The sequence below is a fragment of the Eucyclogobius newberryi genome, unplaced genomic scaffold (genome assembly GCF_026437365.1).
Source record: "Eucyclogobius newberryi isolate DKJ021-1_F unplaced genomic scaffold, fEucNew1.0.hap1 SCAF_12, whole genome shotgun sequence".
In the NCBI taxonomy this organism is placed as follows: domain Eukaryota; kingdom Metazoa; phylum Chordata; class Actinopteri; order Gobiiformes; family Gobiidae; genus Eucyclogobius; species Eucyclogobius newberryi.
Genome location: NW_027315746.1, coordinates 16,841,506 through 16,855,021, shown reverse-complemented (window position 1 = coordinate 16,855,021; position 13,516 = coordinate 16,841,506). Strand labels below are relative to the sequence as shown.

The following is a 13,516-nucleotide window of genomic DNA, read 5'->3' as shown; positions in this document are numbered from 1 at the left end:
AGTCAATTTCCTACTTTTTAGTTTAATGGGAGAATGCTTCCTGTACATTTTATTGATTTAAAAATGACTCTCATGTTTCCAGCATATGATTATTATATCAACGACAACTTTTTATATATTATACAAGGTACTCTCTGTGCTGTTACTCTCAGACTATCTCAATGTAATCAAACCATATTTTATTTCCATGCTACACTCCCATAACATGTCACAGGATATACAGTGTTTTGAGTGCCTGTACGGCTGTGCTGGGCTGTGAGTTATGTTCCATCAGACATTAGTCACAAATGTCAGAGAGCTGTCACTCCAAGCCGTCATGTCCAGTGCAGTCTGACAGGTGCCTTTGACAACGTCCAATACATTTGTGAAAAGAGTTTCCAAAGCCAAAAAGGGTCATAAGAGAGTCCTATCTTTCAAAACAGACTAGAACACTATCTACCGTGCCTGAAAAAGAACAATGCAAGACTTCATGAAAATTCATGAAAAAGAAATGAGGGCTATAGGAAGAGACCAGATTTCTCTTATTATGTGGTTTTCAATGAACAACTTTGAGACTTCCTCCTTGTTAAAGAGTACAACAATATTTAATGAGAATATCTGTCTTATAAATTAATTAATAAATAATACCAAAGCATAAAGGTGGCGTCTTTATCATAGCCTCATCTGAACCTTTCTTGTACTTTGTATGATATGGCTTTGTATTATTTTGTGAAGCGGTCAGAGTCTGATAACCTAGTGCCCAGGCTGTTCCAAACAGCAGCACGAGCCAGACAGTGTATTGTGTGTGCCAGGGGCTACACTAAGAAGTAATCACTCATATACAAATATTGTTTAAAAATCTGCCCATTGCAGATATGTAATATCATTAAGTGCCATTTTTTTCTGTGAGAGAACAGACTTTTCCTGCTTGATATTCTAATGCAGTGTTCTTTAGGTATTCTGAGGACGGCTGTTCCGGACATGGACCGAGAGAGGCAGGACACTTACCTGGTGTTGCTGCAGGCCAAGGACATGGGGGGACACCTGGGGGGTCTCTCAGGGACCACCACTGTTACTGTGAAACTCACCGACGTCAACGACAGCCCCCCACGATTCACACAGAGTAAGTTATTGGATGCTTATCCAATTATCAGATTATATGCTGTTTTCTGAAATACACTTGTGGAAAATGTGCAACAAGCTGGTAGTATCTCAATTTTCTGTTGAAGAAAAATATGTTTTTATGATACAAGCCTAATTGAGTGAGTTCTTTGAATTGTGTTATCCAGTTTAAACTTTTAGGGATTTTTCGCACCTCTCATCTATGTTAGTTTGCTTTGCTGCATTGCTAATCAATCTGTTTTTGTCTTTTGCTTTGGGCACTGTGGCCTCTTGTTAACGTTTGAATATATTAATATTAACAAGGTTTAGTGAGTTAATGGAATCAGCATTATAGATTGTCTGGTTACACATCTCCACTCCACCCAACCATTCACTTGATCTGCTGCTAAATTTTTAGATGTTTTGTTCTCCGTTTGTTCTCCATTATTCATTCAGAGCATGGCTTTTAAACTTGGCTGCCTTATTAGCATAAACAGAGTGTTTGTTTTGCTCCCGGAGGCGCTGGACTCTTTGACCCTCAGGTCCTCTCAGGGTCGCACTGTGCAGCCGGGAGCCGCACTGTGCAGCCGGGAGCCGCACTGTGCAGCCTCTCAGCCGGGAGCCGCACTGTGCAGCCGGGAGCCGCACTGTGCAGCCGGGAGCCGCACTGTGCAGCCTCTCAGCCGGGAGCCGCACTGTGCAGCCGGGAGCCGCACTGTGCATCATACAATACAAAAGAGTAACACATACAGTGTCTCGCCCTCCGAGACAACCAGTTTTGTGATTTTGGGCGTTACAAAAATAAATTGAATTGAATAACCGCAGACAGGAGTTATCATAGAATGAGTTGCCTTTGCTTGAAATTGGTATTGTTGACAAAAGTATGTCTGATGAAAGCTTGAGAAAGTTATATATATGTAAGATTATTCTATTTTATTCAGTTATTCAGATTTGTCTTAATATGAAGGGAACCATGCACTTTACCGGATTGTTCTCATGTCAATGTCTTTAATGGTCTGTCTCTCTCTGGCCTTTTCACAATAAGACTCTTTCACTAGCCAGCATATGGGCAATTATTATTTAGTTAGGGCCCAATGGAGTGTTCGGCTGCTGTTAGCGGTAGTTTGGCGACACACAACGCCAGTCCGTTTCACCACGGCTTTGGACAGATCCAGGATACAGTCATATCTACACGGCACATTCCTCACACCCTGTTCATGATAAGGACAGAAAGAAAGACGCTACAGTGGAGCTGCAATCAGCAGCACTCAAAAACAAGGCACAACGCTACTCTGCTGCAACAGAGCACATTGCTCCAAAACCTTCGCTCGGCTCCAGTGTGCACGCAAATGGGGAGGAGGACCCCAAAGCTGCAGTGCTCATAGAGGGGAGAAGCTTAATGAACGTGGACTGTGTCGCTCAGTCAGCTGCGGGAGCAAAAGTGTAGCAGTTATGATGCATCAATGAGCACAGTTGGACATCACCACAAGTGACCACAAAGTTATTGATGGTCAGCATATTTATTTTTTATTGTTAAAGTGCTGTTTGGTTGGGAGTATTTTGTAGTGGTAAATAAGAAAGATAGATTGTTCCTCAAAGCTGTTAAAACATACTGTGACCTGAGAAAATTGGTCGTAATTGCAACCATAAGAATGAAGGTGTTAGGAGCAGATGGATTCTTGGAAAAACGTGTGAATTTGGCTCCATCTCCGATTTTAAACCCAGGATTTGAAGTAATGATGACCCGTGGTGCAGAGTCTGTTGGTTATGTTGAGATCCCATCAAAGCAGTTTGGGATTGAGATGCTGCAGGGCTTCTCGGGGCAGAAATGGACTCATTCTGATGTTTCTGAGTGATAAGGGCCTCATAGAGCAAAAGGCTGCTTTGAAAACTGTTTAAGTCTACCAAACCATGCTGCTTTTAATACCCACCAAATGTACAGATTACCCCATATGTTACAGCATCAATGCTATCACAGTTTGTATTTTTAATATTTTTCATTTCCGTTTGGGTATTTCATGACTAAATGTCTTAATCAAGAACAATTCTTATTATTTTAATGGAATTTTATTGCATTCCTTTTTGAACAAATCTGTACTAATATAGACACATATTTTATTCATGTTTGATGTTCAAAATTAACCAAACCAATCTCCCAAGCAAAGCTTGCAATATGAGACACGTGTTTTTTTAATTACTTTTTTTTCCCAAAAGCTTTATTTTAGAGAGCAAGCAACGTCTGGCTGTGGGGACAAAATGGAATATTTTAGGTCATTACAGTCTTCGTTGTCATTGTCTTGAAAACTTGTAGCTAAACAATGCTTTTTAAACACATGTTAAAAACGTTAATCACATGGGAAGCAGTATTGTTAAAGTCAAATTTGAGAAGGGGTGGGTTAAATTCTAGCTTGCTGACACACAATCTCCCTCTTGAGCATGGGCATGGAGCCTTTTTGTGTGGAGTTTGCATGTTTTCCCCGTGTCCGCGTAGGTTTCCTACAGGTCCCCCTACTACCTTCTTAAAATCAGAACAACAAAAAAACAAAAGCTTTCCTGGTTAAATAAAAGTAAATTTAATAAAGGAAACTGGGCTTTGACTTTCCTGAAGTCCGCGATCACGCCACTGTCTTCTGGGCGCTGAACTCCAGGTTGTTATCGCTGCACTAGGACACCATCCGGTCCACCTCCCTCCCTGTCCAAGATGAGCCCGATGAAGTCCGCAAACTTGATCATTTTTAGTCTTGGCTGGAGGTGAAGCAGTTTGTGTACAGGGAGAAGAGCAGGGGAGAAAGTACACAGTCCTGTGGAACTCTTGTGCTGGTAGTCCGAGTGTCTGAGACATTCTTCCTCAGCCGCACGCACTGCCTCCGATCCATCAGGAAGTCAGTGATTCACCTGCAGGTGGAGTCAGGCATGTTGAGCTGGGAGAGCTTGTCCTGGAGCAGAGTGGGGAGGATTGTTTTGAATGCAGAGCTGAAGTCCACAAACAGGATCCTGGCATAGGTTCCCGGGGAGTCCAGATGGTACAAGATGAAGTGGAGTGCCAGGTTGATGGCATTGTCTACAGACCTGTTGGCTCTGTAGGCAAACTGCAGGGGGTCCAGAAGGGAAGAGGTGAAAGACTTGAGGTTCCGGGTCATCTGCAGCGTGGGGGGCTCTGAGATTGTAGTTGGTGAAAAGTCAGAGCCCACTCCACACAGAGGCAGGGTTGGTGTCAGAGAACTGCTGCAGACGCCTATTGTACTGTGATCTAGCTCTAGACACCTTTGTCTGTGTACTACTGCTCGGAAAACCTCAGAGTCTGTAATCTCCAAACACGCATGTAGCTCCTTCACTGCCTCATTGGTCCTCGGTACAGCTTTGGAGAGCTTCAGCCTCTGTCTGTACGTGGGGATCAGGTGAACCATGGCGTGATCTGAATTGCAAGAAAGGCGTTGCTGATAGTTGTGTAGCAGTTTTGTGGCACAAACGTGATTTGTAGTTAATAAAAAGATATTCCAGAGCAGGAGAGCAGTATTCAGAAACCACAGTCACATCTGAAGATCAGGCGTTATTAATGTAAAAACAGACTCTTCCGCCTTGTGTTATCTGTTTGTCTGTCCGCGCGCAGCAGCAAGAAATCAGCAGAATCAGTGCTGTTTTCTTATGATTTTCAGTTTCACCTTTTCACTCCCAGTCATCAATACTTGAGGCCAGTTTCAGTCTCATAGTGTGGAGGAGTTACAACTGGACTGGTCTTTTAATTGCGTGTACACCATGGAAAGACCTAGTTGCAGTTGCAGTCATTCAAACATGTACAATAAATATCTTTTAATTAAAGTTTATTTTGTATAGTGCTTTTCCACATTCAAGGTGGCTTTACTTTGCAATGTGGGTTAGTTGTCTTGCCTAAGGACTCTCCTCTAGCCGCCCCACTGTGGAACCCGGTGTTCCAGTCGTCTCCCAAGTAAGTAGATCAGGCATTGGCAAGCAGGTATAGCTTTTGTACAACAGACTGTTTACTGACCCTCCTCCACACACACAGGGCCAGCGGCCAATAAAAAGGAGGGGGTACTGAAAATAGCATCTGGGCTAAAACTTGTACAGTAATGTTCCACTTTTCAAATGCAAAAATAAATGCAACAGCGACACTTATGCCAATGACCCCTTATATGCGTTTACTCGTAATCCTTCAGCAGCAACCTACAGCAACAATAACAGCTTAATTAATGCATTCAATTGAGCTGTATAGATATTATAGTAATAATATAATTGTTTAATGGATTGTATTGCATCTGTTATGTTCTAACTTTCTCACAACAAAGAAAGTGGTGTAGTTTGTCCCCAATTTAAGGCACTTTCTGTTTCCATAAAATATTGGCCTGTGTAGCACATGCATATTCCAAGCCCAAAGCCTGTGTTCGCTTAGCTTTTTCACTTGTCTTTTTCACTTGTCTCTATGTGAACGCTATCAAAGCCACTCCACCTTTCATCTCTATTATGGTCCAGAGCTTTCAAAAAGACACCCTAAAACTAATCCAGCCCTGCTCTGTCCAAGGTCAGAAGCCTGTGTTCCTCGTGCCATTTAGCAGGTGGAGAGGATTACACGGAAGTCTAACACCAAGTATCAGCTGTACATTCACAGTCCAGCAGTATGTCCTTGTATTTTAGCGCTTTTACGAAACATAATTCCAGGAACTAAAGTGGGTTTGTGGTGTGTGGTTTGAATGCCGTCAGGGGATTTTCATATGCCCTGAGGAGGCAGTAAAGCACAGGGAAACTAGGTTAGCAAGCAATTTGGAGTTTTTCTTTCTTTTTTTTGTATGCGAAGAATACAAAAACGGGATATTTTCATTGGCAAACACAGAGCTGTAACCACCCTTCCTGTGGGCCTCATTTTCAACTGTGTTCACTCTGTGCCAAATATTGTATTTGGACAGCTAAGTAGTACTTTTTGTTGTGCTGAGATGTTATGATGCTTTCATTGTTTCATATCCATGTTTTATAGTTGAAGCTAAACTACAAATATTTGATTGGATTTGAGGAAAACTATTATTGTTTTAATCCATCTATAAAGAAGACACACCACATTAATATATTCGGTCTACAAAACTGGGACTAAACCCAGAACTGAGCCTGGACAAAACAAAAATATGACTAAACTAGGATCATTGCACCCAATTGATGATTTTATGGAGTTCTGTTGAATTTGTGAAAACAAATCTTTTTAACGCACATTTTATACAAAGAAACTTTCAGAATTGGAGGTTCGATATGTTTGAAAGGCATTAGTCAGTACAAAATTGGTCTCTACATTTTTATAGTATACCTTTCTATTCACAAGCTATACACATGTAGGACAAAGAATGATTCTTATTACGCCTTGCATGCACATTGATTAAAACACAGTTAGACAGATTTAAAGACACTGACTTAACTCAAAACTTGTCTTCTATTTCTTCCACTGTTTCTCTAAAATGTAACAAGGGAGATGGATGCAAAATTGTGCTAAAGGGGAATTTCTATTATCATCTCATTTCGCATCAGCTCATTGCCTGATTAAGCACTTAATTATGACTGTGCGCGCGGAAAAGACATGCTCGGGTAATTGTCTGAAAGCAAACAAGGATGTTCACTTTCAAACCACATCTCAATTTATCAACTTCCTGTTACCATGCTGGAGGATAAGCGGAATGCACTAGTATATATGTCGGCTATTATTTGAATTCCGCCGGGAAATTAAACAAAAGTGTGGTTTTCACAGCTGCACCCCTCGCCTTTGTAGTCCGTAAAATGGCCATAGAGGTGTTGTTGCGAAAATCCTCTTCAGACATGTTGTTCCATGTTTACTGTAGCTGAATAATTTATGAATTTATGTGTATGGCACAGCTGAATCCTCACCGGGATACTACGGAAAAAGGAGCCAGTTACATCACCTAAAAATATAGTGACCACTTTGGAAAGTAGGTGATACTATACATTTACTAGTGAGTGTAAGCTGAACTAATTATGTGATGCAAATTAATATTTCTTTATGGTGTGGTATCTCCCTTGGTACAGAATGCAGCTATCAACCTTGCCCTCTGCCTCTGCTGCAGAAATTTGACTTTGTGTTTTCAGCCATTTCTACACTCATTCTATACAGCAAGGAACAGGTTTGCAAGGTAGATTACTCTTTGTCTTAAAATAACTCTGACCTAGTTCTTGGTTCCATCATAAATGGTGGTGTCATAATTGAATCCTAACATGAATATTCTGCCTTTTTGGTGGCTCACAGCTAAAAACTGTGCCTATATTAGTTTATGATTATGTAAGAGGGTTCACAAATGAGTATACATACATAAATTTAGCATGCTACTGGCTAATTTGCAAATACAATTACTTAAAGTTAAGATATTTAAGTAGCTGATCATGCACTGCTCTGATCATATTTTTGAACTACATGTATTTTGCTGCAATAACTTGGCATCTCAAGACTTACTGCTTATTGTAATAACGTCATACAAGCCAATGCCTGAATGAGGAATGGCTACTTTATAACAGTATGATAATATCATAATAGACATTTTCTCTGTGTCACCAATACCTAATATTCAGACCATTTTCCTCCCATAAAATTCCTAGGATTTTTTTTTAGCATAATGACTTTTTCGTTTTTCATTACAGTTGGAATGGACTGAGGCTTGTTTTGGTGATGTTTTATCAGACTCACACACAGTTCTGTCCTGTAGCATGTGAGCTTCAGCATCCATTAACTCCAGTGCTGATACAGACCTAATATGACTGTGTCTCCCTGTGGACGCTCATAATGTGCTACTGTCAAAATGAAAGTCCAGAGAGCTTGAAAGGCTGAGACATGCTTAATATTTTAATCAACTTGTTTGCTGTAATTATTTCTTCTCTATGATTTAAGTTGCATCATGGAAGCTATTATACATGCAACATGAATAATCGCCCTGAAGCATGTTTCAGTTGGGAGCGCCACTCAATACAACTGGACTTACTTTCATGATTTGAAATGCAGTTTAATCAAAGCTACTGCAAACGGCATGCATGGTGTAACTTAAGGATGCATCCATGCAATGTCCAGGTTCTTAAGTATTTTATTTAATGTTAAATGGTCCCAGGCCTGGAGGGAGCTGTAAAAAGCATGAGCTCAATTCAAATGAACTGCACCAAAGAGGGGCCCAGATACCAAAAACTGCAGCCTGGCTATGATAATAAAATAGATCATAATTTATAATAATTCATTTATAATGTATTTATAATTTAGGTTAACCTTAATGATTTGTGAAGTGATTTGAGTTTTTTGTTAGATCTTTCTTCCATGCAGAGAATTTTGTGTAACGTACGGGAGCCTTTTTAAAATTGTATTGTATTGTAGCATATAAATGAAGTGATTATCTTTTCATATTCCAACCATTCCTTGAACTTTTCAAAGGGAGATGAATAATACCACAAGGTTCCCATTGAAATATCCCAAATTTGGTGCTGCCCGGTGGCTGAGTGGTTAAGGTGCCAGCACATAATTTTTTTGTTAGGCTCCATGTGCAACCGGCTGCAGTGTTGAGAGTTCAAATCCTGGCTTACAATTTACTGCATGTCCTCCCTTCTCTCTCCCTTTTCACATGGAGCTGTCCTGTCTAGTAATGCAGAGGCCAAAAAATCCTTAAAAAGAAGATGACACATTTTAACAGCCTTATTAATAGTCAGTGGTGTGCTGTGGTGGGCTCTTAAGAGACCTTAAATATCCACCTTATTCTGAAAGCCGTCATACAACATAATCCGTCTTCCTGTTGTATTAGTTAACATAGGGCTGTCGATCTCGAAAGAAAATCATTTCTACACAAATTAAAAAGTCATTTTCAGGCCGCCCAGGGAATCAGCACATTGGTGTGCATTTACATAAACATTGGAGATTTTACACAATTCAACAATATAGCATATTTTACTGACATGACTTTTCCCTCATTCTTCACTTAAGGACACGGAGTTCCCGCTCGACCGGAAGTGTGATTATAAGTACCGAACCGTGGCAAAACGTGGCAAAAGTGGGCGGGGTGGACTGAAGCAAATAGAAATGTTGAAAACTGGCCAATTTCCGCATTTTAATGATAATCTTATGTTAGAAACACTGAAGGAGAACCAGCTTCTACCTTAGTTTCCTGTATAACAAGAATTTCAGAAGCTGCTGTGAAATCACCTAAATTATCGACTTTTCAATTGGGACCCTGAAACCCATTAAGCTCTCAGAAAGTGAAATGTCAGTCTTTATACAGCTCTTTCTGTGAAATGTCAACATGTGATATGCGATCTGCCTCTCTCTTCGCAGCTTTTGCTCGGGCCACCTACCACAGCGCACAGAACCTTAGGACTGCCAAAGGGTACAGCGCTAATTCATTGCCTTGAAAAGCGGCACTTTGTTAGCCTCGTCCACACTCGCCCTGGGACTCATAAGTTGTGTGCCATAGAAAACTTCCAGCTCTGCCCGAGAGAAATGTTTGAACAAAATCCGAATAGTGCACAGACGGAGACGCAGGTGTCGCCCCGCCATTTTTATGTGCTTTTGCAAACAACCTTGGCTTGTCGACGGTGCCACATAAAAACGCTGAGGGGGCCATCACTCTCCCAGCGGTTTGATGGATGGAGAGATAGAGGGCCTGACAGATGACTACATAGGTAGCACCGATAAGATCAGTGTCATTTTATGCACAGAGGAGATGAGACACAGTGTTGCAGAAAGAGGCAAGAGAGAAAGCGAGCGTCATCATAAATATTACTAATTCATATCTCTGGGAAGTGAGGGTGCTACTGTGGGGGGACAGCAAGAAAAGGCATGGGGAAAATGTATTCCCCATATATATTTACACAGAAGTCTGGTCCATGGTAGTGATACACATGTTGTCTTTGTATTCAGTCGTTTGTAGATTCTCTTCCTCGTTAAACTAATTTGTCTGTAATTATGAGTCTGATCGTAATAAAACACACAGCGTTTTGAAGCTTAAAATATAGAAAACACGACGTGTCCCTTGGACAGTGCTTCCACTGACGTCTTCTTCTACAGCGTGTTAAAGCTTGCACTTCCTGCTCGTTTGCCCCTTGGTGGCCGTTTGCCAGTAAAAATCTATAAATTAGATGCACCGTTAAAATGACCGCAGGGTTCAAAGGGTGGGAAAAAAGTAGCGGCTTAAAGTCCGAAAAGTATGGTATCTACTAAGCACTTATGTAATTACAGGCATTTTTTGGGGGGCAAAACATACCAACTTTCCTGTCAACAGATCTGACTTGTGACTTAATCTGATGGTATCACTTTCCTGTCTCCAAGGAGATGAATATAATTATGCCATATACATGCTCTTGTATTTTATTTATTTTATTAACCTTCATTTAAAAACAGTTAAGAACCCATTGAGTCGCCTGTGACTCAAAGTAAAGACATAACTGCACGCACATTTGAACACATTACACGTTGAAAAGACATTCAAAATCTACATATAAAAGCTGAGCCAATTTTTTTAAGTTTCACTCTCTTTGTCTTTTAAAACTGAACAAACTCCCTAATTGAGACTGTTTCACGCAATCTTAACTCCGACTGAAAGAAGTTCCAAGCTGAAGGAACAGCCTAGGAAAAAGCTTTCTTCACCCAGTTAGTTCTAAAACGATGGAGAGACAAACCAAACATATTACGCCAGTGCAGGTCTTAATGACCACTGTTCCCTCTAAGCTGCACACATGCACAATTGCGCTCTGCTCCAAAGGCCTCTGCGCACAGAAGCTCCACCCTGCCACACCATCACCCATTAACTCCCTTCAAAAGCAGCAACCAAACTGTCATTCTTTCCTTTGTGCTACCAGCATGTGCACGAGTCTACGGTAAAACCATGCAACATACCATCTGCAACAGGCACCGTGTGTGATTAACATCACCATGACAAGGAATAATACATTCACTCTGCACTGACCTGGTTTACTGTCACTTTATTCATGTATGAGTTTCCAACATCACCAGTATTCTATATACAACATTTGGCAATATCAAAGGTCCTGGCACCAATTTTCAGGCTAATCCATGTTTATGGGCTTATAAAGTACTGCGTTGTGGCTAATAATTTACATGGATTTATTCCAGGATAATGGTCTAGCGGCCACAAAATTCATGTCTTACCTTGAGCTGCGTCTTTGTATCCAGGACAGTGGTAATAAAGTTGTTATTACTCTGTGGTTTGGACCGCCACTCACATTAGGCAGCCGCCACTTGTAAAATCCAAATCAGACATCCAAACATTGCAAAAAAAATTATACAGCTCAACAGCTTTGTTGACAAGTGAAAGATCAGGTAGAAACTAGTTCATTGTTTTCCCTGCACTTTTTTCCGCCTATTTGCGATGCAGCATCTCAGGCAAAGGGGAATTTTATCTTATTTTCGTTCAGTCTGTTTGAACTGAAGTGTGTTGAGAACGTGATCCGCTCCAAATGAAACTTCAACAGTGTTTCAACTTTTAGTCCCCAATTGAACCAGCTAAGTGGTCTAACAGGTGTGAAAGCGCCCTTGCTTGAATACAAATGCTGGATACATAGTGTGATTTTTTTCTTGTTGTACTCAACTTTTGGCTACCCTTATTTTTCCCTGCTCTGTTGTGAGCAATGTATTATCTTAATACTTTTTTCATAAAAACATGATATAGTTGTCAGAGGAGTGAGGCAGAAGTAGAAGACAAAGAGGCAGTGGGTGCACGAGGAACAATGTGGGAGAATAAAAGGCAGCGGGGGAGGAGAGGAAACTAGGAGTCATAGGTATAATCAGGGTATTATGTCCTTTAGTGGTACTGAGACCTGCAAATATAACACAAGAAAGAGAGGAGCAGATGCAACAAAGGAGAGTGGGTGGGTGAGCTCATGGTCTTCACCCCTCACACAACTCTTTACTCTTTACAGTCAAATACGCTGTGCTGTTACACAACACACTAGCGATGTTTCATCCAAACATAATATTGTGTTTGTATGTGTTTATGTAGGGCACCATTAAGTCACATAAATACTAACTGTATATGTTTCTTATTACAATGAAATATGAAATTAAAACATTGTAATATCCCAGTCACAATGTTCCACAATATTCAGCCCTCAAATCATTCATTGAATAGAAAAAGGAAGCGTAAACATCTTAAATGGGGTATGTTGTCCAGTTGACCATTTCAAACCTTTGTAACTTTATGGTTGTTGAATGGAAGGAGATACCTAAACCGTGCTACATGCATGTTCTGAAATCCATCGTAATAACACCATCAAATCATTTAACAGATTATCTCTTCATTGTGGTTTCTGTTGTGGGTAGCATTCACTTGGCCGCAAGTTAAAATTTTGTCCTCAAAGCATGGGCGGAGCCAGGCCCTGGCTTTGGTGCATGAGCCCCGGATCTTTGTCCAAAAGAACTTTCTTTTAAAAATGCATCATGATGTCACTAAGTGATTAGTGCAACAGGTGGAGCGTTGGGTTGGGATGCAGGCGACCAGGGTTTGAATTCCATAGTGGCTTCACTTTAATCATGTCTTTCATTTCATATTTTAAATGTTTTAAAAGTGAAACGTGTCATTTGTGCAGAGTGGAGGGTCACTTGTTCTCTTTACCGTTTCATTGGTTATTTTTGTTGAACTGATGTATGATTGGCTGCATGTAGAAAGTGGGCGAGAGCGAAGAAAGTGCACTGTGTTTACAACAGACAGCACGTCATGTGAGTTGACCATGGAGCTGACAAAAAGGCCTTTTCTACATCATTTAACTGAGGTTTTGCAAAAACTGAAGGGCATATTAAAGAGCAGATCAACTGGAAAAAAGAGACATTCAGAACATGTGCTGAAAAAGCAAGTTTATCTAACGTAGAATAGACAGCAACAGCACATGATCGTTCAAACCATGAATTCATTGTGGTTGTAGCAGTGGCTCAGAGGTTTTATTCATCTACAAAGCTAAAGCAGAGAAAGTACAGGACAAACAGCTCATGAGGCAGGTGTCTGCTAAAGGTAAAACTGACTTTGGGCATGAGATTGGGGATTTGGGACTTGAGGGCATAAGATTGTGGACATCAGGGTCGTGAGATCGAGCCCTGTTGGGGGGCATGTTTTTTTTTCATCTTTCTTTTGTCACTGATTGTTTTAAATCAGAACACCAAGATGTACTATTTCTTGAAAAAGTTAATGTAACTAAATGCTACCACCTCTGCTGTTCTGTTCAACGTTTTGTGGAGGGAGGAGCTCTCTCAGAAGTCAAAAAGGCCATGGTCTGTCTTTGCCTTTGGAGGATTTCTATATGTAACTGCACTAAAACCATTTAATATTGGCCCGAATGAACCCCCTCTCTTTCTTTTTGGGCTAAGCCCCGGATGTTTAGAATGTCTGGCTCCGCCTCTGCCTCAAAGTCGATGTTTCTCTAGAAGCAAGTAGAATTGGTAGGATATTGT

At 40.8% G+C, this 13,516-nt stretch overlaps 1 protein-coding gene across 2 annotated transcripts in view; it reads left to right on the top strand.

Moving 5' to 3' along the window:
* The window catches only part of cdh24b (cadherin 24, type 2b), a 165,030-nt gene that overhangs the window by 96,219 nt on the left and 55,295 nt on the right, over positions 1-13,516 (top strand). For both annotated transcript variants that reach the window (XM_072440979.1, XM_072440977.1), the window contains exon 5: positions 935-1,102. In XM_072440979.1, the coding sequence (XP_072297080.1) occupies positions 935-1,102 (168 nt within the window). The remainder of the gene's footprint in view (positions 1-934; positions 1,103-13,516) is intronic.